The sequence below is a fragment of the Pseudorca crassidens genome, chromosome 3 (genome assembly GCF_039906515.1).
Source record: "Pseudorca crassidens isolate mPseCra1 chromosome 3, mPseCra1.hap1, whole genome shotgun sequence".
Classification (NCBI taxonomy): domain Eukaryota; kingdom Metazoa; phylum Chordata; class Mammalia; order Artiodactyla; family Delphinidae; genus Pseudorca; species Pseudorca crassidens.
The window spans coordinates 107,376,920-107,402,810 of NC_090298.1; the positions used below are offsets into that span (position 1 = coordinate 107,376,920).

Sequence of the window (25,891 nt, forward strand, 5' to 3'; positions counted from 1 at the left end):
TGAAGTACTAACATGGCTTGTCGGCATACAGCAAAGCATAAGTGAGGACAGGCTTTAAGATAGGAGGCACTAAATTCATACCATAAGCTCATTACTTTAATTTTTCTAGCCTGGTTCATATAATGGTATAAATAATGATTTTTAGCTTACAGTTTTCTGCTGTAGCTACCTAATCTTGTGTAATCACATGTGTTTTATTTAAAGTAATTTTAAAATAGTTAAATTTATGAAACAGATTTTCTATTTTTATCAGTCTTCTCATCACTATAAATAAGCCATACACTATTTCAATTATAAGTTTAATATTAGAAGTACCTAAAGTATATTTTTCTTCAAATCATTTCTGATGTTCTGTTAAAAGAGCTCTCTCAAACCTTATTGACTTAACCTCAAAAATGTGATGCCTTCCCCTTATTAGTTATTATACCCTTGTTTTCAGCATGTTATTTGCACAGGGTTGTGGTGCAAGGTAGAAGGGGAAAAAGAATGCAGAACCAAACTAGATCCACCAATGGATGGAACTGATTGTGACACTGGTAAGGTAAGTCATTGGTGCTGCCTGAAATTAATAAGAATATTAAGTGAAACTTAAGAAACTTGCATTTTCTCCTTACTAGTTATGAGTGTAACTGGTAAGACATTTTCTTCTGCCAGTTACATATGTATCTTTCTTAACACCAGTGTAATACTTTCAGTATATATAAAGTTTCAGCATTTCCTCTATTTTCAATTTTAACACTTATATTTTTGCAAATCCATGGGTTTTTAAAATACCAATGCAGTAATTTTTTATTGTTGATTATGACAATGTGGAGAGTTGGATGTATGTATTACTTTAACAAAAATGGAATATTTTACTATTAAATTACACATAAGTAAAAGATTCACAAATAAATCATAAATAGTAAAACTCAGCTAATGAATCCTTTAAAGTATAAAATATTTTCTTAGGAGAGCCACCAGGTATAGTTTTCCCTTGTCATTTCAAGCATCATAAATAAAATATTCTGGGGGATTAGTAAACATTTGGCTGTCTAAGTTGTTTAATCTAATGTGTTTCATAAGGCTATGCAAATGTACTAGTACACATTTCCAGATCATTTCAATTGCTGTTGAAAATTAATTTTCTTTTGAAGAATATTAAGGCATTAGATCCCATATAAACTTGTAATTACAGTTAATTTAATCAAAAGATAACCATTCAATAGTTTACATAATTTTCTAATTTTTATTCTATGAAGGGAAAGTAGAACAGTTATTACTTTACTCATTAGATGTAAGATCAGAAAACTTGCCTCTGAGGAACATGAATTTTTATTACATTTGAAAACAATCAACAACATAAAGATTACTTGGGGTGAATTACTTAGTGAAAAAAATTAAGTTATGTAGAGGGCTAGTTTAAAAGCACATCAATTTGAAAAATGGACAGAAATGGAAATCCAGCAATTCCACTTCTAGAATTTTGTCCTAAGTAAATACTTACACTTGTGCAAAAAGATAGGCACGTGTGCATGTACACACACAAACACACACACACACATGCTTATGTCAGGATGCAACTTGCTGTGGTGAGAAATGAGGTACAACAAAAATATTCATCAGGAGAGGAATGGTTCCAGTGTAGCTCTTAACAGAATGAGGTAAATATATATGTATTAAACTGAAAACATCTACAAGACATGATAGTTAGTATAGAGACATGTCAGAAAAAACTGATACTTTATATGATACCATTTGAGAGTTAGGGAAAAAAACAATTTGCATACAGATGTGAGTATACACACAGAGTATATATTTTTAAACTCATAGAAAATGGTTTGAAAATATAAACGCCAAACTATAATTAGCAGTTGATTCTTGGGAGGGATGTGGAATTGATGGATGGAATAAAGCAATGGGAACTGAGGGTGAATATAACTTTTCTCCTGACATTTCTGGATTGTTTGACATAAGCATATAGTCATATTACTTCTGTGATTTCTTTAATGAGAAAAAGAAAAATGTACAGCATGTAGTCATATTACTTTTGTGATTTCTTTAATGAGAAAAAGAAAAATGTACAAATTAAGTCCCAAATAATAAAAAAGGACTAGAAATATTTTATCACTAGATATAATCTGTAAGAAAATGGTTCCTTGAAAGAGAACTTCTGTGAATATCAGTCAGTTGTTTACAGACTGCCAAACGTGTTTTCTGTGAGCTTATATGGAGCGTCAGAATTTGGATTTGTATTATTTTTAAATTATACACAAAAGTACAATAATGTATGTATATTGGGCAAGCCTCATGGTATTATGCTGAGTAATTTATTGCTTGAGTCATAAAACTCTGCACCAGCAATAATTTCCATCATCCCTGAAACACAAAAGCAGTAATAAATAGAGATAACCAAATATTCAGCCACATGTCTTCACACATCACACAACCCATTTGTCTTACTTAGTTCTTCATTAGCAATATAAAATCTGTTCATTTTTATAATCTGGTGTCCTAAATATTTTTCTACTATTTTTTTCTTCTGATATTTATGAGAATAAATTGCATTCTTTAGTTCTCTAAAATAAACTTATTTTTTCAGCAATCAAAATTTTAATTACTCATTAAATGTAAATGTTTTATTTCCCTATAATTGTGCTAATGATATTCTCTTAGTGGTTCTGTAATCTTTGTGTATTGAAATAACTAATGAACTTCTCAGTTCCTCAGGCCATATGGGCTTCTTCAACTATCCATCTGTTCCAGCTGTTGTAGGAGCCATCATGACAATAGCTTCCAACACTCTGCAGTTGAGGGCTGTAGGGATAAAATATTTGGATGCTTGCAACCTCGCGCTAAACACTGCTAGCTCAGTACATGGCAAACCAAGAAACAAAGCTGAGAATTTTGTAATGTGTTACACTCTAGTGATGTTAATTTAGGTGTATAACTAGTTCATCTAAGAGTATATAATTAAGTCCGAGAAGGTGCTGACCAGAATTCTATGACTCAAAATGATTTTTTTAAGAGATTTTATTTATTTATTTAATTTATTTTTGGCCGCGTCGGGTCTTTAGTTGCGGCGCATGGGCTCTTCGCTGCGGCTCATGGGCTTCTGTCTAGTTGTGGCGTGCGGGTTTTCTCTATCTAGTTGTGGCACGTAGGCTCCAAGGCGCATGGGCTTTGTAGTTTGTGGCACGCAGGCTCTCTCATTGAGGCGCGTGAGCTCAGTAGTTGTGGCCCGTGGACTTAGTTGCCTCATGGCATGTGGGATCTTAGTTCCCTGACCAGGGATCGAACCTGTGTCCCCTGCATTGTAAGGTGGATTCTTTACCACTGGACCACCAGGGAAGTCCCAATTCAAAATGATTTTGAGGATAGGGATTTATCTACTATTTATAGACAGCATTTTCCAAATTAAAAGCAGCGTGTTTTCTTTCTTCTCCTTTTCTCTACTATCATCTGTATTTACATTTATATTAACAAAGATCCAAGAGTTGATAAATGATTTGGTTTAAACCAAGAAATGTATGTTTTTTACTTAAAATATTTTCTAGGAATTGGAGGATGGGGAAGGAAAGCTAAATACAACTTACTAGAATTTTAGACTGTTTTGAAGGATGCTACATAATATATTTCAATTATTTACTTTCCTAAGTTCCTAAAGGATGAAATTACCACCATTGTTCTTTATTGAAAAAATGAAGGATGTAATATCCTTACAGTCACAAATTTGCATATGGAAACAGTTTATTGCCTTCTTTCTTCCTCTTCTTTCATCTAACAATGTATGTACAAGAAGATTTGTTTGGAGAATAATGTTTCCTTTGTCATCTTCATGAACCCCTTCCAATTGGATGTTTTCATCAACTTCCTAGGCATATTCCCATAGAAATTTGAGAGAATAGAAATATAGTCAAACTTTTTTAGGTCATGTACTGTCCCAGAAATAAACTATATTGTATATTTCCTTAGCATTTTCATAAATCAGACTGAATTATTTGATATGAGAAATTTTGAGTTTTTTAAATCATGCATAATATAATTTTTTGAAGCTAAAAAATACAAATGAAACAAAAAATCCTGCTAGAAAATTCATGAAAAGCAGCATTAGGATCATTTTATGTAAAACCCAATAGACTATTTTGTATAATAGTTTAAACAAAACATTTAACACTTTGCCCAGTGTTGAAACACAGCACCACCTAGAAGACAGAAAAGCAGGTTCTCCTTAGTTTTGTCCAGAGATCTGGTTATCTGCAAGGGGATGAACTTTAACTATTATACTATGCTTTCTTTAAATTTCACTTATTTGTGTATGCAAATTTGGCTTGCATATCTGTTTCCATTTCTCTTCATCTGCCAGACGTGTCTAGTTTAAATGACGTGCAACTCTAGATCTGGGTCTTTCCCAGAATATTTTTAGTCAGCTGTGAACTCTAGCCCAGCCTTTCAATGCCAACTTACTGCTAAATGGGCGAGGAGCTGTGATATGCACTCAGGGAAACACCCTTCACCTAGGCCAAAACAACTTGACCAATTGAAGTTTGACAGCTTTCACACTGGATTTTTTTTTTTTTTCCATGAATGACATAATATCATTAAATCCTTAAAACCAGTAAGTTGTTTAAAAGTGTTCACAAGGTCTGTTTGTTTTCCTCCTTTTGCAATTTTGAGACTGAATCTTCATATAAAATCTCAATTTATTTAATGACAATCTTAGCATGTCAATACACTCTGAGTTGTTGAGATTTTGTTTTGTTTTTTCCCAAGCCTGGATATAAAACTCCTTGAATCCAAAAAAGGTTGAATTTAAAATCTGACATTATTAGAGAAAATCTGCAGGAACTGATTATTGCATAGAAAAACATTAACTGGGCTCACACAAAACTACGTAGCATAGTTTTTTAAATTCTCTCTTCTAAAAACAGCATTTAAAAACATATTATCAAAATAAGTTTTAAAGAAACAGATCAGTTAAGGTCAGAATGAATAGAATTTTGGTGAGATTTCTGGAAACTTCTTAATAAAATTAATATAATGATATATAATTTGTTATTAGTATTTTTATTATAGTTAATCTTTATTAAATCTTTGCTAAGAACTATGCATTGTGCTTAGTTTCATTCAACTTCTGAAAATTCTATTAGGTAAATATCAGTATGATTATCGTTCACATTTTGAAATGGGAAAACTAAGAATCAGAGAGCTGCTATAATTTCTTCAAAATCCCTTAGAAATCATGTTGCCATTAGTGCAAAATATCGTTTAGGACTGGAAGGATCAGATTGCTCAACCCTTGTGACTGTACAATCATTTATCTAAAATTTTTTAATCTTTACTTATTTCCAACATGGTTTTGTTTAATTAATTTTTACCTTTAATATGTTTGCTATGATCATGATAGATCTGATTTTCCAGGAATAAAGAGAAATTATAATAATCTGTCTACAAAGTCCTGGCAACCATTCCTCGGTGGCCACAGAAACAGCCTCTTTGGCTGTTTTTGTTTAAAGTTAATAATAAAATAAATATAAAAAAGAGAATGAACATACTCCTTTCTCTTCTTTCTTTGCTGTCTTTCTCAGTTAATAGATACCAAATAACCTATAGAATAATTGAAATGAAATGATAGAATTTCAAAAAGTAAAATTGTTCAAGTCTTTCAAATGAACAGCTTTTGAAAGAAAATTTGCTGTAATGTTAATGCTTGAATTTGACAGAAGCTTTCAGGAAAAAAAAAACAATATAAAGGAAAGTGCTAAAATTGAGTCATACTCTTTCTTTTTAAGTTACAAGGAGAGTACCCTGAATCACTGACAGTTTAAATCAAAATTGCTAAATTTGCTAAAATGTCTGCTTCAGTCTAGTTAAAGACATTTATATCTTACGTACCATTCTTATATTTATACTTGACCCTATGCTTTTTTGGTCCTCTCTTTTAAATTGTTATGTTTCTTAAAATGTGTTAGTTTTTCTTCCTGGCTGTACAACCCCAGATTCCTTCTTTGCCCTATCTCCGTCACAAGTACTGAATTCTCAGGGCTATAGTACAAATATCTGTGTGCTGTTCTTATGACAAGACTGTATGATCTGACATGAGAACTGGACCAGTGTATTACTATGACAATAAGCACGTGTCAACTTATTTTTGGTCTTTTTCAATTCCACACGTTTGGGGCTCTTAGCAGACCTGATTTAATCTCAATTCCAGTGACTCTATAGGCCAGTGAATGATTTTCCGTTGTGCCCTGATTTGTTCACCTAAGACATAACTTTTGGAATAGTGGTGTAAGGCTGGAGAGTGTACCAGCAGGACCTCAGCACCTGGACTCGTGGCTGGAGAGTGGAGCATGTGGAGTCCCTGTAGCCGAACCTGCAGTTCTGGGATCAGCAGTCGAGAGCGCAAATGTCCTGGGTAAACGCAAAGTTCCTGGATTGGGGGAGGGCATTGTTTTCTTCAAGTTTGAAATTAAAAGGTTTTACTGATAAACCATGTTGGGGGCCAAAGAAACTTCTCAAACCTCACTCCACTTTGGAAAACAGAAAAGTCCCTCAAATTATTTTATGTAAAATCTCCCTTCAAAGAAGAAAATAAGACCAAACTTTCTAAGAACAGATAATTAAACACTACACAGAGTGGTGTTTTGAGTACAAATCAAATTTTAAAATGTGTTGAAATAAGCAGGGAGAGATGTGTTAGAAAAAGTAAGTCACCATTAAAAGGAACTGTGAGAGAAGCCGGAAGCTGATAGGACTTCAGAAAGAGAGGGAATGAGGGCAACATGAGTGTCAGTAGAAGCTAAGAATGATGAGAAATGAAATCCTGCTGAGCACGTGTATGGATAGGGAGCGTCCAAGATCAGCTTGCTCGTCTCCATCATTCCTAGAGTGATCCTAGGAAAATGTGGGAGAAAGTCATTTCAGCTTTATGCTTTAACTTTGGTGTGGATTCAGTGGCCCAGTTCCTCAACAAGAGATTTTAAAGAATGTATGTGAAAACCTTAGAAGCAACTCCTTAATAATTCTTAGCCCCACTCTTTCATGGGAAGTACAGGCTTTCTATTTTGCCCCCAACTTCTGCCCTTTACCCTTCTATATCATTTTCATGGCAAATGGGCTTTGTTTCTCATGTATTTTGGAAATTAAATGGCTCAAAGGTTGGAAAAAATATATATTTTTAAATAAACATATGGATTTCCTACCAATTACCAATCATTTAATCTGTCCACTTTTTCAAAAGTAGATTTAATATAAAGGATTATACCTTATTAATATATTGCCTTTTGATTTTTTTAAATGAGTAGTTAACATAAAAAAAGATAAAATTGATTATTTGTACTATCTTTTCTAGGCTAGGTTCTGAAGCAAGGGATTGTAATGGTCCCAGAAAACAATACAGAATATGTGAGAATCCACCTTGTCCTGCAGGTTTGCCTGGATTCAGAGACTGGCAATGTCAGGCCTATAGTGTTAGAACTTCGTACCCAAAGCATGTACTTCAGTGGCACGCTGTCACGGATGAAGGTATGACCAACCAGATCGCCACCATCTTAGTTATGTAGACTTCTAGGTTTGCAAGGTGCTTTACAATAGTGGTAAATATTGTTTTACAGTTTATATTCTAGGTATTTCAGAGCTCTGTTTTTTCTACCTTTACTGACATATAATAACCACAAGCACTGACTAAAAATATATTTTAAAAATATAGAGATATTATACACCAATGAGATAAATTTAAAAAGGGTGACAATACAAAATGCTGGTGAGGATGAAGAGAAACTAGATCTCTCATACGTTGCTGGTAGGAAGGTAAAATGGAAGAGCCACTCTGAAAATTAGCTTGGCAGTTTCTTTAAGTAACTAAGCATACACTTTAGAAAACACAGTCTTGGTTATTTATCTCAGAGAAATGAAAATTTGCAACCACAAAAAAATGCTGAAAACAAATGGGCACAGCAGCTTTATTTTTGATAGCCAAACACTGGAAACAATCAAAAAGGTTCTAAGTAGCTGCAGAGTTAGCAAACTGAGGTATATCTGTGCCATGGGGTATTATGCAACAGTACACAGAACACTCTGTTAACATATGCAATGACCTGGTGGATGTCACAGCATTATGCTGAGTAGGAAAACCCAATCTCAAAATGTCTCACACAGTATGATTCCTCTTATATAACATTCTTGAAGCCACAAAAGTATCGAGATGGAAAACAGATAGATGAGTGGTTACCAGGAGTTAGGGGTGGTGGTGGGAGAGGGATGGGTGTCCCTGTAAAGGGGTAGCACGAGGTAGAACTAGAGATCTTTATATAAAGTGCAAATTGGCTCATTCTAATCTCCCAGTTAAAGCATTTCAGAGACTTGCCATAACTCTTCAGGTAGAGGCCAAATTTCACAACGTGACATGCTCAGCAAGACCTTCTTTAGCCTGATTCCTTCTCTTGTCTCCTGCCTCATATAAAACCTCACTGTCTTTTCCTCTGTGCTCCAGATATTGCCCTTGTTTCACTGCTTCCTACATGTCATGCTTTCTTCCCCCACACATGGCCTCCAAACATACTGTTTCTTTATAGAAAGAAGAATAGAATAGAATAGTCTTCTATTCACACCATCCTTTTAATAAAGGTTAATTCTTTATTTCCAGATGCTTCAACCAACAAACTTTGGAGTCTTCATTTTCCATTTAGTTCTCTTTTACTGTACATTCAAAATAGCAGTAAAGTCACATGAGCCCTATCTTTAAAATACATCCAGAATCTGATTATTGCCCAATATCTCCAGAGCTGCCACCCTGATATAAGCAACAGTGTCTTACCTGGATGATTGTAGTAGCTATCTAACTGTTCTTTTTTTTTTTTAATTTTTGCATTTTATTTTCTTTCTTTTTTTATACAGCAGGTTCTTATTAGTCATCCATTTTATATGCATCAGTGTATACATGTCAATCCCAATATCCCAATTCATCACACCACCACCCCCAGCTCCCGCTGCTTTCCCCCTTTGGTGTCCATACGTTTGTTCTCTACATCTGTGTCTCAATTTCTTCCCTGCAAACCGGTTCATCTGTAGCATTTTTCTACATTCCACATATATGCATTAATATATGATATTTGTTTTTCTCTTTCTAACTTACTTCACTCTGTATGACAATCTCTAGATCCATCCACATCTCTGCAAATAAACCAATTTCGTTCCTTTTTATGGCTGAGTAATATTCCATTGTAAATATGTACCACTTCTTCTTTATCCATTTGTCTGTTGATGGGCATTTAGGTTGCTTCCATGACCTACCTATTGTAAATAGTGCTGCAGTGAACATTGGGGTTCATGTGTCTTTTTGAATTATGGTTTTCTCTGGGTATATGCCCAGTAGTGGGATTGCTGGATCATATGGTAATTCTATTTTTAGTTTTTTAAGGCTGTACTGTTCTCCATAGAGGTTGTATCAGTTTACATTCCCACCAGCAGTGCAAGATGGTTCCCTTTTCTCCACACCCTCTCAAGCATTTGTTCTTTGTAGCTTTTCTGATGCTGCTCGTTCTAACTAGTGTGAGGTGATACCTCATTGTAGTTTTGATTTGCATTTCTCTAATAATTAGTGATGTTGAGCAGCTTTTCATGTGCTTCCTGGCCATCTGTATATCTTCTTTGGAGAAATGTCTGTTTAGGTCTTCTGCCCATTTTTGGATTGGGTTGTTTCTTTTTTTAATATTGAGCTGCATGAGTTGTTTATATATTTTGGAGATTAATCCTTTGTCTGTTGATTCATTTGCAAATATTTTCTCCCATTTGAGGGTTGTCTTTTCTTCTTCTTTATGGTTTCCTTTGCTGTGCGAAAGCTTTGAAGTTTCATTAGGTCCCATTTGTTTATTTTTGTCTATTTCCATTACTCTAAGAGGTGGATCAAAAAAGATCTTGCTGTGATTTATGTCAGAGTGTTCTTCCTATGTTTTCCTCTAAGAGTTTTATAGTGTCCAGTCTTACATTTAGGTCTTGAATCCATTTTGAGTTTGTTTTTATATATGGTGTTAGGGAGTGTTCTAATTTCATTCTTTTACATGTAGCTGTCCAGTTTTCCCAGCACCACTTATTGAAGAGACTGTCTTTTCTCCATTGTATATCCTTGCCTCCTTTGTCATAGATTGGTTAACCATAGGTGCGTGGGTTTATCTCTGGGCTTTCTCTCTTGTTCCATTGATCTGTATTTCTGTTTTTGTGCCAGTACCATATTGTCTTGATTACTATAGCTTTGTAGTATAGTCTGAAGTCAGGGAGTCTGATTCCTCCAGCTCCGTTTCCCTCAAGACTGCTTTGACTATTCGGCGTCTTTTGTGTCTCCATACAAATTTTAAGATTCTTTGTTCTAGTTCCGTAAAAATTGCCATTGGTAATTTGATAGGGATTGCATTGAATCTGTAGATTGCTTTGGGTAGTAGAGTCATTTTCACAATATTGCTTCTTCCAGTCCAAGAACATGGTATATCTCTCCATCTGTTGGTATCATCTTTAATTTCTTTCATCAGTGTCTTATAGTTTTCTGCATACAGGTCTTTTGTCTCCCTAGGTAGGTTTATTCCTAGGTATTTTATTCTTTTTGTTGCAGTGGTAAATGGGAGTGTTTCCTTAATTTCTCTTTCAGATTTTTCATCATTACTGTTTAGGAATGCAAGAGATTTCTGTGCATTAATTTTGTATCCTGCAACTTTACCAAATTCATTGATTAGCTCTAGTAGTTTTCTGGTGGCATCTTTAGGATTCTCTATATATAGTATCATGTCACCTGCAAACAGTGACAGTTTTACTTTTTCTTTTCCAGTTTGTATTCCTTTTATTTCCTTTTCTTCTCTGATTGCCATGGCTAGGACTTCCAAAACTTGTTGAATAATAGTGGTGAGAGTGGACATCCTTGTATTATTCCTGATCTTAGAGGAAATCCTTTCAGTTTTTCACCATTGAGAATGATGTTTGCTGGGGGTTTGTCGTATATGGTCTTTATTATGTTGAGGTAGGTCCCCTCTATGTCCACTTTCTGGTGAGTTTTTTTAATCATAAATGGGTGTTGAATTTTGTCAAAAGCTTTTTCTGCATTTATTGAGATGATCATATGGTTTTTATCCTTCAGTTTGTTAATATGGTGTATCACATTGATTGATTTGAGTATACTGAAGAATCCTTGCATCCCTGGGATAAATCCCACTTGATCATGGTGTATGATCCTTTTAATGTGTTGTTGGATTCTGTTTTCTAGTATTTTATTGAGGATTTCTGCATATATATTCATCAGTGATATCGGTCTGTAATTTTCTTTTTTTGTAGTATCTTTGTCTGGTTTTGGTATCAGGGTGATGGTGCCCTCGTAGAGTGAGTTTGGGAGTGTTCCTTCCTCTGCAATTTTTGGAAGAGTTTGAGAAGGATGGGTGTTAGCGCTTCTCTAAATGTTTGATAGAAATCACCTGTGAAGCCATCTGCTCCCAGACTTTTGTTTGTTGGAAGATTTTTAATCACAGTTTCAATTTTATTACTTGTGATTGGTCTGTTCATATTTTCTATTTCTTCCTGTTTTAGCCTTGGAAGGTTATACCTTTCTAAGAATTTGTCTATTTCTTCCAGGTTGTCCATTTTATTGGTATAGAGTTGTTTGTAGTAGTCTCTTAGGATGCTTTGTATTTCTGCGGTGTCTGTTGTAACTTCTCCTTTTTCATTTCTAATTTTATTGATTTGAGTCCTCTCCCTTTTTCTTGATGAGTCTGGCTAATGGTTTATCAATTTTGTTTATCTTCTCAAAGTACCAGATTTTATTTTTATTGATCTTTGCTATTGTTTTCTTTGTTTCTCTTTCATTTATTTCTGCTCTGATCTTTATGATTTCTTTCCTTCTGCTAACGTTGGGTTTTGTTTGTTCTTCTTTCTTTCGTTCCTTTAGGTGTAACGTTAGATTGTTTATTTGAGATTTTTCTTGTTTCTTGAGGTAGGCTTGTATAGCTATAAACTTCCCTCTTAGAACTGCTTTTGCTGCATCCCATAGGTTTTGGATTGTCGTGTTTTCTTTGTCATTTGTCTCTAGGTATTTTTTGATTTCCTCTTTGATTTCCTCAGTGATCTTTTGGTTATTTAATAACGTATTGTTTAGCCTCCATGTGGTTGTGTTTTTTACGATTTTTTCCCTGTAATTGATTTCTAATCTCATAGCGTTGTGGTCAGAAAAGATGCTTGATATGATTTCAGTTTTCTAAAATTTACTGAGGCTTGATTTGTGACCCAAGATGTGATCTATCCTGGAGAATGTTCTGTGCACCCTTGAGAAGAAAGTGTAATCTGCTGTTTTTGGATGGAATGTCCTATAAATGTCAATTAAATCTATCTGGTCTATTGTGTCATTTAAAGTTTGTGTTTTCTTATTACTTTTCTGTTTCGATGATCTGTCCATTGGTGTAAGTGAGGTGTTAAAGTCCCCCAATATTATTGTGTTACTGTCCATTTCCTCTTTTATAGCTGTTAGCATTTGTCTTATGTATTGGGTGCTCCTATGTTGGGTACATATATATTTATAATTGTTATATCTTCTTCTTAGATTGATCCCTTGATCATTATGTAGTGTTCTTCCTTGTCTCTTGTAACATTCTTTATTTTAAAGTTTATCTGATATGAGTATTGCTACTCCAGCTTTCTTTTGATTTCCATTTGCATGGAATATCTTTTTCCATCCCCTCACTTTCAGTCTGTATGTGTCCCTAGGTCTGAAGTGGGTCTCTTGTAGACAGCATATATATGGGTCTTGTTTTTGTATCCATTCAGGAAACCTGTGTCTTTTGTTGGAGCATTTAATCCATTCACATTTAAGGTAATTATCAATATGTATCTTCCTATTATCATTTTCTTAATTGTTTTGGGTTTGGTTTTGTAGGTCCTTTTCTTCTCTTTGTTTTCCACTTAGAGAAGTTCCTCTGGCATTTGTTGTAGAGTTGGTTTGTTGGTGGTGAATTCTCTTAGCTTTTGCTTGTCTGTAAACCTTTTGATTTCTCCATCCAATCTGAATGAGATCCTTGCTGGGTAAATTAATCTTGGTTATAGGTTCTTTCCTTTCATCACTTTAAGTATATCATGCCACTCCCTTCTGGCTTGTAGAGTTTCTGCTGAGAGATCAGCTGTTAACCTTATGGGAGTTCCCTTGTTTGTTATTTGTCGTTTTTCCCTTGCTGCTTCAATATTTTTTCTTTGTCTTTAATTTTTGCCAATTTTTTTTCTTTTTTTTTTTTTTTTTGCTGTACGCGGGCCTCTCACTGTTGTGGCCTCTCCCATTGCGGAGCACAGGCTCCGGATACGCAGGCTCAGCAGCCATGGCCCACAGTCCCAGCCGCTCCATGGCATGTAGGGTCTTCCCAGACCGGGGCACGAACCCATGTCCCCTGCATCTGGAGGTGGACTCAACCACTGCACCACCAGGGAAGCCGGCCAATTTGATTACTATGTGTCTCGGCATGTTTCTCCTTGGGTTTATCCTGTTTGGGACTCTCTGCGCTTCCTGGACTTGGGTGGCTATTTCCTTTCCCATGTTAGGGAAGTTTTTGACTATAATCTCTTCATATATTTTCTAGGGTCGTTTCTCTGTCTTTTCTCCTTCTGGGATGCCTATAATGCGAATGTTGTTGCGTTTAATGTTGTCCCAGAGGTCTCTTAGGCTGTCTTCATTTCTTTTCATTCTTTTTTCTTTATTTTGTTCCACAGCAATGAATTCCACCATTCTGTCTTCCAGGTCACTTTTCCATTCTTCTGCCTCAGTTATTCTGCTATTGATTCCTTCTAGTGTATTTTTCATGTCAGTTATTGTATTGTTCATCTCTGTTTGTTTGTTCTTTTGTTCTTTTTTTTTTTTTTTTTTGCGGTACGCAGGCCTCTCACCGCTGCAGCCCCTCCCACTACAGAGCACAGGCTCCAGACGCACAGGCTCAGTGGCCATGGCTCACGGGCCCAGCCACTCCGTGGCATGCGGGACCCTCCCAAACTGGGGCATGAACCCGCGTCCCCTGCATCGGCAGGCGGACTCCCAACCACTGCGCCACCAGGGAAGCCCTGTTTGTTTGTTCTTTAATTGTTATAGATCTTTGTTGAACATTTCTTGCATCTTCTCAATCTTTGCCTCCATTCTTTTTCCAAGGTCCTGGATCATCTTCACTATCATTATTCTGAATTCTTTTTTCTGGAAGGTTGCCTATCTCCACTTCATTTAGTTGTTTTTCTGGGGTTTTATCTTGTTCCTTCATCTGGTACATAACCCTCTGCCTTTTCATCTTGTCTATCTTTCTGTGAGTGTGGTTTTTGTTCCACAGGCTCAAGGATTGTAGTTCTTCTTCTGCTATCTCTAACTGTTCTTTATGCCTGTGTCCTCATACCTCCTTCAGTCTCAACATAGCCAGAGTGATGCATTTAAAATGTCAGTCATGTCATGTTATTCTTCCATTCAGAAGCCTTCAGTGTCTTCCCAGCTCACTAAAAGTCCAAAATTCTTCTAATGGTCTCGAAGGTCCTCAGCTCCCTGGCTTCCTGTTACCCTCTAAGTTCAGCTGTACTGTGCCTGCATCACACCTTGCCACCACACTGGCTCCCTTCTGTCTTAGTGTCTTGGAAGTTGTTGTTTTCTCTGGTGAATTACTTTTCCCAGATAGCAGTATGATTCATTCTCTCACCTCCTTCTGATCTTTTCATAAATATTGACTCAGTGCTTTTCCTTCCCCTGCTTTATTCTTTTTTCACAGACCTTATCATCATCTATCATAATATTTTTATTTTACTTGTTTATGTCCCCCCTCAAATAATAATTGTTAGAGCAAGAGTTGTATTTTATGCATTGCTATGTGTTTAGCACTGTAAGCAGTATCTGAACAGAGTAGACACTTAATAAATATTTAGTGAAAGAATGATATGTCTTATGGGAATTTTCTGTAGTGACCTATCCTGGCCCCTCTTCTCACTAAACGTCCTTCTTGGCATAATCTTACTTATTCACTAGGTTTTATTTATCATCCGAATGCTAAAGGCACACAAACATTTATCTCCAACCTAGATCTCTCTGTCCTGAGCTCCTTACCTGTTTACCCCTATGTTGCATGAACTTGTCCACTCAGCATCCCATTCATCTCTAACTCAGCATGGTTCAAGTTCAACATACCCCTTCCCCTTTTCCTTTCTCTCACTCCCACCATCTCTCCTCTCACTGTGCTCTCTCATGGAGCATAGCATCATGATCAGCCTCATTACCAAGCTAAGCCAGAATCCTTCTGCCTCAATCTCCATCCCCCTGTAATCAATCAGCACACCCTATTTGTCCAAACCTTTCTTTGTTTGCCAGCATCTTTGTTCATGATTGCACCATCTCTGACCTGGATTCTTCAAACGGCTTCCTCACTGTCTCTCAGACCCTCCTTCAACCCCTACTCCTCATTTCAGACAGGCTGGCCTTTTTGAAGGCCAAAACCATCAGACACTGTGCCAAGGAATACCCTTCCACAAATCCCGTTACTGTCAGGACCAATCTCAAACTTTATTACCTGGTTTATAAGACCATTACTGTGACCTGCCCCCTTTAACGTCTCTGGCCTCATCTCCATCATTCCCTTCTGTAATGTCCAGCACTGCCAGGCCGAATTTCATTTCATCCCTCAGATACATCATGTTTTCTTAATTCTGGGCCTATAAATATGCACGTTTCTTGGCACAATATCCTCTCTTTCTCAAGCTTTAATCTCTTTCCCCGTTTATTTACCTTGAAAACTTCTACTGATTTTCTGGACTCAGTTTATGACAAGTTCTCTAGGAAAAAAGAATCCCGCTGATCTTCCATATAGGATACGCACCCCTGCCAAGTGCTCCACAAGACCCTGCTGAAGCAGATTTTAATGCATCTCTATTCCCTCTATTGTCTGTGCCTAGTGTACTGTCTGGCAGTTATTAAGCTTCTGATCGATATTTGTTGCATTAATTTAAGTATATAAGTAATATTTTTTCATGGTAAAAATAAAGTCAATATGACAGTTCAAATCCTGAAAATCATCATCTGATCCTGGGTTAATTCTACATCTGCCTCCAACTGGCTGTGTGATTTGATAATATTTACTTCATTTGAGACCTGTTTACTCACATGTGAAATAAGAGATAGGAAACAGGTTCCCTCCAGATTTTAAAAGAAAATCAGAGTTGTATGGGAGCCAATTTAAAATATTAAAACTGTTTGAAATCACAATTAAGGGAGCTCCTGACTCTTATAAAGTGTTGTTTATCATCAGAATGATCCTTAATAGATATTTATATAATTAGCAGGGTACCATTTTTGATAATTCTGTGACATGTATCAATCAAACATGTCAGTCTGTATGATGAATAAAAGACACAACAATAGTTTTTATGTATTAGAGCCATACGGAAGAAATTGAAATATACAAGTCTTTTAAAAACCCCAAGTTTTCGATACTTTAAAATGCAAGTGGCTATTTCTGTTTTTTTAGGTAACACATGAATCTCTGGCTAAGAGAATTAAATATAAGGTATCAATACAGTAGTGAACATTTATTTTTAGAGAAAAAAAGGTGCATGGCTTTAACATTCAGGTATTTTGCATACTCTGTGCTGAAATTTGGCGGAAATCCATGTTTAATGCATACCTTGGAAAGGGGTGGTCTCTTAAATCAAGACAGAGCCTGCCTGCCAAGTACTGGCATGTTACATGGATCACTATAATGTCACAATCTCAAGGGTGTACTCCAGGAAGGAAGATTGGTATCAAATTTTGATGTCATCTATAAGGCTAAAGTAAGTACAGTAAATTGACAATATGTAAAAGGAGGAATACAATGTTTTTATCTGAGTTCTTGCTTGGAATGTAAATGGAATATTCTAGACTAACTTCTTTCAACATCATTCTTATATCTGGTTTGCTCCTCTCTTCAGTGAAAACTCCAGAAAGAGAATAGTGAGGGGTGTGTGTGTGTGTGTGTGTGTGTGTGTGTGTGTGTGTGTGTGTTTGTATATATATGTCACTATTAAAGTGTTGCAATGACAGCAGCTGTTTTTAATTCCAAAGATATGACATAGTAAGTAGTCACTGAATAAACATAACCTACTTTGAGGTGTGAGAGCACACTGAACTGCTTTATTGCAGCGTATAATAGCATCTTAAAGGGAAATTTCAAAACCATTCACATTAAAGGCCATGGTACAACTCCCCAAAATTGTTCAGACCAGTATCCAGAAGCCACATGTGAAAACTGTTTGAAATGTTCAATTCTGAAGGCTCATTTAACTGTCTGTCTTCTCTTTGCCAAGTGATACCCTGTTCCATGCCTCTGGCTGTTATTTGGTATTTATAGAATGCCATCAGCATACGTGGAACTTTACTGAAGACATAAGCGAAGATCAGTGTCAGAGACTGTAAACTATCTTCCATTCTATTTGTATGAGCTTAATAAACAGTAAAGGGCCTGACTGGTGTCAAGCCAATAGAGTAGTAATGTAGCCTGGAAATTGCTCTGAAGTTTCTGATTTGGATAATCCTACTACTGGTGTTACCAAATACTACAGCTCCTCTGCAGGATGCTTAGAAATAGAAACGGCACTTTGAAACTGTTTTGCCACTTTCTGACTGAGCCTAATAGGCAAGTGTCTTAACTCTAACGCTCCTACCTTATTGTTTAAGGAAGCACTGAAGGTGACTGCCACCCATTCAAGAATTCTTTACCTAGAACTGTAGTTCTCACCCTAAACATCATACATCCTGACATGCTTTCTGAGTAAGCAATGAAGAGGGTGAGTCCCAGCTAGCACTTCAGCAACTGTGCATTCCAATGGATGTTCTCATGGGATTGTATTGCATTGCTAAACATCCTCGCAATGGAAAATCTTACAAGAATTGTTCATCTTAGAAGTTCTTCTTTCTCCCTTTACTAATTTTTCAATTAGAAAATGCCAAATGCATAGGATTTTAAATTAGTGTATTGGAATTTAGAAGTGAGACATCAAGAAAGGCTTCATGAATAAAGTAAATCTTAAATAGGCAGAAATCTGATATGTTCTTAAAATTAAAATGACTTCATGCCAAAAGATACGAGCAAAAAATGGGAGTATGCAAAATATTTTTCACGAAGAATGCTTGGTTTGTGTGTGGTAGAGGTTTAGTGCCAGAAAATAATAAATGGTACATTTAAAAAATAATTTGAAGGCATAATTCTTAAGAAGGAGATTAATATTCATTGGATACCTATTTTTGCTCAGGCATCGTCTCATTTACTACTTATAATAACCCTCTAGTGTTATATATTCTAATAGTGCATTACTCAGTTAATATCAGATTATATTATTTTACTCCTAACTGTTCTGAAAAATAAAGCTTGAGGTAAAAATATTTATGGAACAAATTTTGTTCATTTATTTTTATCCACTCTGTATGTAGAAAAACCATGTGCCTTGTTTTGCTCTCCTGTTGGAAAAGAACAGCCTATTCTTCTATCAGAACAAGTGTTGGATGGAACTTCTTGTGGATATCAGGGATTAGATATCTGTGCAAATGGCAGGTGTCAGGTAAGACATTCCAAAAGGGAAAGTATATATGCTGAGGGAGGATTGGGGGACCTTCGAGCAGCTGCACAGTACAGTGGAAAGCTCTGCCTCAACTGTGATCTTCAGGAAGTCTGATCTGCTTTGAAAGTCCATTTCTTCGTCTGTATAATGAAGAGTTCAGACTAGAAAATATATAATACTCATTACTAGCTGAAAGAATCTGAAAATTTTATTCTGTAACGTACATATTACAGGTGTAAAATTGTGACACTTTGGGCATTCCAGACCAGAAACTCAAGCACTCCAGTTCTCCATGACTTGTGTCCAAGACTGAGCCATGTGGCAAAAACCTATAAAATCAGTCTTATTACTCAAAGTATCATCAACATTCTTGAATCAGCTGATTTCTAAATGTACATTCAATTTTTTATTATACTTAAGCATTTCATTTGCCTTTCTATTTCTTTTTAAAAATAATCTCCATCTACTATGTGCATTTATGTGCTTTTCTTTATTTATCATTAGAAAGGAGACATTCTGGGCTTCCCTGGTGGCGCAGTGGTTGAGAGTCCGCCTGCCGATGCAGGGGACACGGGTTCGTGCGCCGGTCCGGGAAGATCCCACATGCCGCGGAGCGGCTGGGCCCGTGAGCCATGACCGCTGAGCCTGCGCGTCCAGAGCCTGTGCTCCTCAACGGGAGAGGCCACAACAGTGAGAGGCCTGCGTACCGCAAAAAAAAAAAAAAAAAAAAAGGAGACATTCTGTTAAAATGAATATGAATAGTGTAGTGGAAAGATCAAACGCTAAAGCTTTGAAGTTGCTAGTTACAGGTCTGCCACTGTCTCAGGTTGGCTTCCCCTGGAAGATTATTATGCAGGAAGTATAATACCAGGTGTTTTCATGATCAACATGTATGCAGAGCGGGAAGGAGGCAGGACTGAGCACAGGGAGCATTTGGGCTTGGTACAGTCGCAAGATGTCAGCTGACCGTGTGAGGAGCATTGTGGCTGGGATGGCTCTTCAAAGTTGTCCCCATTTGGGGTGAGAAAACCAGACCTTTTTAACCCCCATTATCTACTAGTGTTTGGATACAAGCTGTCCCAGGGGATGAGGGGGATGTGATCTTGGGAAACGCAGATTTCTTTAGGCTAGCCATTTTCTGAACAGGGCTGAAGGCTAAGAGCCATCAGCTGATAAATTTCCCAGGCGTGGAAGGAAAATATGTACGTCCTTTAGTAATAAAAGAGGTATCTGAGTGGAGGAGGACTGAATCCACGACAACCACTAGGAAACTGTGTTCTCGGGAAAATCACTTAAAATATGTATGTGTCCATTAATCTGTAAAATGAAATAGGCAGGCCAGTGGTCATTGACTTTTTTGTGCAATACACTCCTTTGAGAATTTGATAAAAGTTTTGGTTTCTTCCTATAAAAAACGCATACCTGACCACACATGCACACACACGCATGTGCACACATGCTCCAAAATTTGAAAACAATTACAAGCTATGGATGGATCAATCTGTGGTCCAATAGAAGTCTATAGACTTCTGGATAAAAACTTGGAAACATCGTGAAACTTAAATGCTTTAGCAGCTCTCAGATTCTTTATTTTGCCATCATGCTCTAACATTTAAAGCGTAGAATCATGCAATATAATTGGTATAAGAGACAGTCTTATAATTACATATGAATTTCCTTTATTCTTTAACAGAATATGGCAGTAGCCTGAAATATAATTTTTCATTTGTCTATTTAAAAATCATTGCAATTATTTATCTATACATATTTTGTTTTCAAAACTGTATGTTGTGCAATTAAAACTTTTATCTTTATCATTTTATGTAAATGTCAGATTAGTATATGACTTAAACGAATTTAGCTTTCAAAAGAAATTATTTTCCTAACTCTATATGTCAAATATAATAGCTTACATTGCTGTGCTTTTCACTTAACAGTATTGTGTAAGCCAGATCTTTTATAGAGTCCCTAGGTAAACATAAAAGTAACAGCAACAACAACAAAAAATTCTGCATAAGTGTTATGTGAACCTGATGATTATAATTAAAGTTCTGTGAAATGAGTTGTAACTTCGGACAGCATTGGAATACTTCAGGATTCTGGCTTTTTAACTAACATGCTTCATTCTGTCTTTCAGTATAATTAAAAGCACGCTTCCTTTTTTGTTTCTGACAACCCTCTGTATACTGGGTTTGGCTAGAGTGTTTTATTTTTATCATAAAACATACACCATTGAAGTTGAATGTAGAATTCTAAACTTGGTGAGTGGACTAAGGAGGGCAATTGAAAATAGACAGCTTTCTCCTGGTGACCCAGTTTGGCTCCCTGGCATTTCTATCCTGGAAGAGGATAGAGAAAACTCTCCTCTGTATTATCATGGTACCTGCCAGTCTCCAGCCTGCCATTGGTACTTCAGGTACCTGCCACCAGTTAAACAGTATTGTCTTTTCCAAGTCATTCATCCTCAACTTTTAGAGTTATGTGAGCATATCTCGATAAGTGTGGATACTTGAGGCTACCAGTTACAAAATACTAACTCTTTTATTCTTATTTTAAGCTTATGTGATTATTGAGCCATGGCATTATGTCTATCCCTGCCTTTTATTTTAGATTTTACAAACTTATACTATCCCAGTTACAAGGGTTACAAAAAACTAAGAGACAACTAGGTACTAATTTATTCAATCATTTAACTACTATTTATCAAGTTTATTATGTTTGCTGAGAAACAAGTCGGATGCTAGGGATAGAGCAATAAAGGCACTTTTTATCATTTCAAAATCACTCTAAACTCTACTCTAAATTTTCTCCTCATTTGTACATGAAGGAGAGACTTTTTCTTTAACCCCAGGACTCTCAGGTCTTTTCATGGCTCCTGATCAGTGAACTCTGACCATATCTTTGTTGTATTTTGAGAATTTCCTGCGGTGACCGCCTCTTTCATCCAGAAACATTCTCTTCATTTCTCCCTGAATAAGCTTTGATTCGCTGGTCAGAGTTCTCCACTATTACATTGTTTTGTCTACTTCTTGACACTGATACACACCCTCATGGCAAAGGGAAAGGATGCTGTATTATGCAGGTTTAATGCGATTTTTGCTTTCTTGGGATATTCATCCTGCAGCTGCATTTTATAACCTGCTCCTTCCCACACCCAACACCACCGACACCAACCACAGAAAAAGACCCTGGTTGTTTTTCTGTTTTATGTGATATTTAAAAAATTTATTTAAATAATTGTAACTTGTTATAAATGGATGTAACATCAGTCAGTCTTGCAGCTTCTTCTTGATTAGGGGTGATGGTATAATTCTACCATTTATTTCTGACAGTACAGACATTAACTTATGCACTTTGAGTATGCACAACTTTGCAAAATATCATATTTTCTGAACATCAAAGGGAGACCAACATTATTCACTAGAAAAGAGTCAATGATTTAATCTAAGAAGATTCATATTAACATCATTCTTCTGGGAACATATAAAAATTAATTATCCCACTGTTACTGTTTTCTTATAGCAACCATAGGTTGTGAGCAATTCTTACTCACTCATGCGTTAGATGCCAAAGAAGTTGGGGATAGAAGTTTATTGGTGAACTGTAATGAATGTAAACATTTATATTTGGTTTCCACAGAGTTAATATTTAATACTCAGCATCTCCTCTTCAACCACTTTAGGAGTGAAGCCACCCATCCATACGGTGAAGCTTATCTGTTCTATGTTGAGTAGAATGAATTAGATTTATCATGTTATATTTAATAGAAATGTGACTTCCTTTGGGATTTATGTAAATTGCATTTGTCTCAATAATAGTTTTCCAAATTGCTTTAGGATACCATTTAATTCTTAATATAAGAAAAATACTTTTATCACTACCCTACTTTGGACAATTTACAGGTGGTATTATTTGACATGAGCTTGCTGTATTAGTTTGCACCAGAGAATATGGCATTTTATTAGTTTGTAAAATAAATATGTCTAGTTTGTAGAGACTAGGTTTGTCCTAAAGTAGTGGTTAAAAGAGAAAAGAAGAAAAAGCTCATTTTATGATGTACTGTCATTCTCTTGTTGCAGAAAGTTGGCTGTGATGGTTTATTAGGGTCTCTTGCAAGGGAAGATCATTGTGGTGTATGCAATGGCAATGGAAAATCATGCAAAATCATTAAAGGAGATTTTAATCACACCAGAGGAGCAGGTGATTATTGTTTTATTTTTTCAAGGTTAACAATCCAAATAATCTCTGGGGGCAGATTACATTGAACTTAACTTAGAAATGACAGTTCTGATTCTGTTGAAGACTTTTGTAATGGGTATTGAATGATTTTTTGCAATGACATACAGTACATGTGATATGAGCCAGAAATTCTAACAAGCCCATTTCCCAATACTGAAAACATGAAATCATTTGTTGTGCATTTAATAAATTGGAGCAGCAAGGGAATAATCTAATTTGCGTTGGCTAATGTTATCAGGTTTCTACAGACCTTATCCTCCAATGCAAATTATTGATGTCTAACAGAGAATGATGATTTGTAACAGCCTGAAGCAACTATTGAGAGTATTAGTCTTCAGGTTTTCAGCTTTCCATTTTCTTTATTTTTTTCCTAATGTTTTTACTAAATTCAAAAGGAATTAATTTTTTAAAAGAGAGAGTCTATAGCAATGTAACATGTTGGAAACTATAACAGGAAGTCAGAAGATGTGGGCTGATGTTCCAGATATATTAAGAGAGGGAACATGTCCTCTCTTGTTGTCTTTCCTCATCTATAAATACTAACACTCAGGGGATATGAGGATGAACTGATGATGATTGATCTATGTAGTGTGAATTTTAAGGTGATCCACAACAAAAAGTGATATCTGTACTGAAATATAATAACCCACCAATATGCTTTATATACAGAAAATGCTTTATACTGAAGCCCTCAAGCTTACGGAGAGGAAGCAGACATTTCTATGTTCACGTTAGTGTCTTACCTAGACATCTATCTATTGAACTATCTTAGTATTTATGATTAAATTTTCATTATCATTCATATTCTTACATTACATACATCAACTTTTTCCTTTTTTACATTTCTTGTTCAAATACCAAGACCTGACCTAAAAATATGTATTTGTTTTGATACAAAGAATAAGCCATTTATATTTGAATAATCAAGAAGACTGAGTTCATTCTAGATTTTTAAAAATCCTTCACAAAAGAAAATTAGACACAGCCCTCGAAAGCTGAATATAACCTTTCTCTAGGCCCCAGCAGAATAAAAGATAAGTGAGCTTGAAGAACTTGAAGCCTAAAAATAACTAAGGCCCAGGGTAAATTGCAGATCAAAATCTCAATCTCCAAAGCTGTGAAAAAAGGTGACAGGTCCTACACGTCAAAATCTGTCAGAACTCATTTAGAATAGTCAGATGGAGCTGTAACAGGCTCTTATACTTTCACCTAAGTGCAATTATAATAAGCTTTTCAGCCTGATTGTGATGGGAGACGTTTTTATAGTGCAGAAGTTCAAATCAAGTCTGAAAGACTGAAGAGATTTAAAGACACTAGAATTTTTGAAGACTATTCCTGCATAGTTACTTAATTTGCATGGAAACAGTTCACTGAAGAATACCGATGCACATTCAGCACTGGACCTTTTTCTTAGTTGTAATAACACTTAATTTTTAAACTAAGCATTGACAACAGAAATAACAGTTAAAAATCAGTAATGCGGTTCATTCTGACTGCAGTTAGGTGGATACATTTTTCCCCCAGATTCCTAATTCAAATCTCCTTTGTTTTTATTGCACTTTAATTTCTACTGTTGTTTATTAGTTTGTTTGTAAGTTATATTAATGACATATGTTATTTGGAAAATGTCTAAAATGCCTACGATATTGGGAATATCAGAGACGAATAATGTTACTTCCTTACAACAATCTGTCTTCCTTGCAACTCTCTGCTAGTTTAACATTGCTTACAGGGAAGAGACTAGAATTCTTAACTTGGACCATAGGGCCCTGTATGGTGTTGTTCCTACTTGTCTCTCTGGCATCATCTCACACCAAGGTCACTTTCCTTCTCTAAGCTGCAGCCACCAGATCTGTTACAGACGCTCAAACTGACCATGCTCCCTCTAGCACCTTGCATTTAAAAATATTGTTCTGTTAGCTTCCCCTTAGCTTTGCCTGGTTAATTCCTAGATGTCACTTAGATCTCAGTTCAAATGTCACTTCTTCAATGAAGTGTTCCCTGAACAACCTCTACCTCCTATCACCAACTAGTTTAGTGATTCTTACCGTATTTGTATCTGTACGGTTCAGTTGTATGGTAATTTTCTAATTTTACACCCTTTGGTCTTTCCTGCTAGATTTTAAAGATCAGTGAGGAAAAGTATCATGGCTACTGTTGTTGAATACCCTATTCCCAATGACCAGTATAGTGTGTGATCCATTAACATTTGTTAATTTAATTAATAATGGAACATTATATTGTTACGACTTTAAAAAATACAAATCTGTATGAGTCCTTAATTATATCGTGGGCTTCATTTACTTGTGACTTTAGGAATGTGGTATTCATTTCTCTTGAGACAATTTTATCCTTGTAGTTTATGGACTTCCTAAAATTTCTTGAAGGAATTGTAGCCTTATTTGGTCCAGTTGGCCATGCACACTGTATATATTGTATGAGTAACACATGTGCAGACACGTGTGGGTGTTTTCTGTCCCTGTGCTCTATTTAGAGTTTGCTAAATCATTTTTGTTGGAGCTAGAAAATCAACTTAAGAAGAGAATTCTTTTTCCTTTGTACATTTATCATGTCTTTCATTGGAACTTGCCTGGCCAGGGGATAATTTTTTAAGGGATTTTTAAAGGTAAGTTGTATATTTGGCCACTTGTGCAACTATATAGTTATCAATCTACATTTAGAAGAAGGTGGGCATAAAACCTGTTATTCCTAGTACAAGAGATGATGATACTAATCCTGTACAAGAAACACATGCTCTTAGGCTTTTTATTTGTATGTTTGCCACAGCAGTAAGAGAGTCATAGTGTCATGTATTCTACCCTGTGAAATAGTAGCAGCAGGCCATAGCTGGAATCAGACAGATCTGAGTTCAAACCTTGCGTCAGCTAATTACTAACAAGGAAGTCTTGAAAAAGGCAGTTTTTTTCTCTACCTTTATTTTCCAATCTATTAAATATCTACCTTAGATGGTATCATTATGGCTAAATGAAATAAATTATCTATAATTGTGACTAGCACATAGCGGTTGATCAAAATGTGGCATTTATCATTAATACTACCGAGAAGATAATGATTACTTTGGGCATTTTAAGATGGCTGATTA

The 25,891-nt window shown here is 35.9% G+C and overlaps 1 protein-coding gene across 1 annotated transcript in view; it reads left to right on the forward strand.

Annotated features, from left to right (window-relative positions):
* The window catches only part of ADAMTS19 (ADAM metallopeptidase with thrombospondin type 1 motif 19), a 278,057-nt gene that overhangs the window by 164,756 nt on the left and 87,410 nt on the right, over positions 1-25,891 (forward strand). Inside the window, exons 11-15 of the mRNA XM_067730099.1 lie at positions 440-541; positions 6,267-6,397; positions 7,334-7,506; positions 18,422-18,549; positions 22,629-22,749. Of these exons, the coding sequence (XP_067586200.1) occupies positions 440-541; positions 6,267-6,397; positions 7,334-7,506; positions 18,422-18,549; positions 22,629-22,749 (655 nt within the window). The remainder of the gene's footprint in view (positions 1-439; positions 542-6,266; positions 6,398-7,333; positions 7,507-18,421; positions 18,550-22,628; positions 22,750-25,891) is intronic.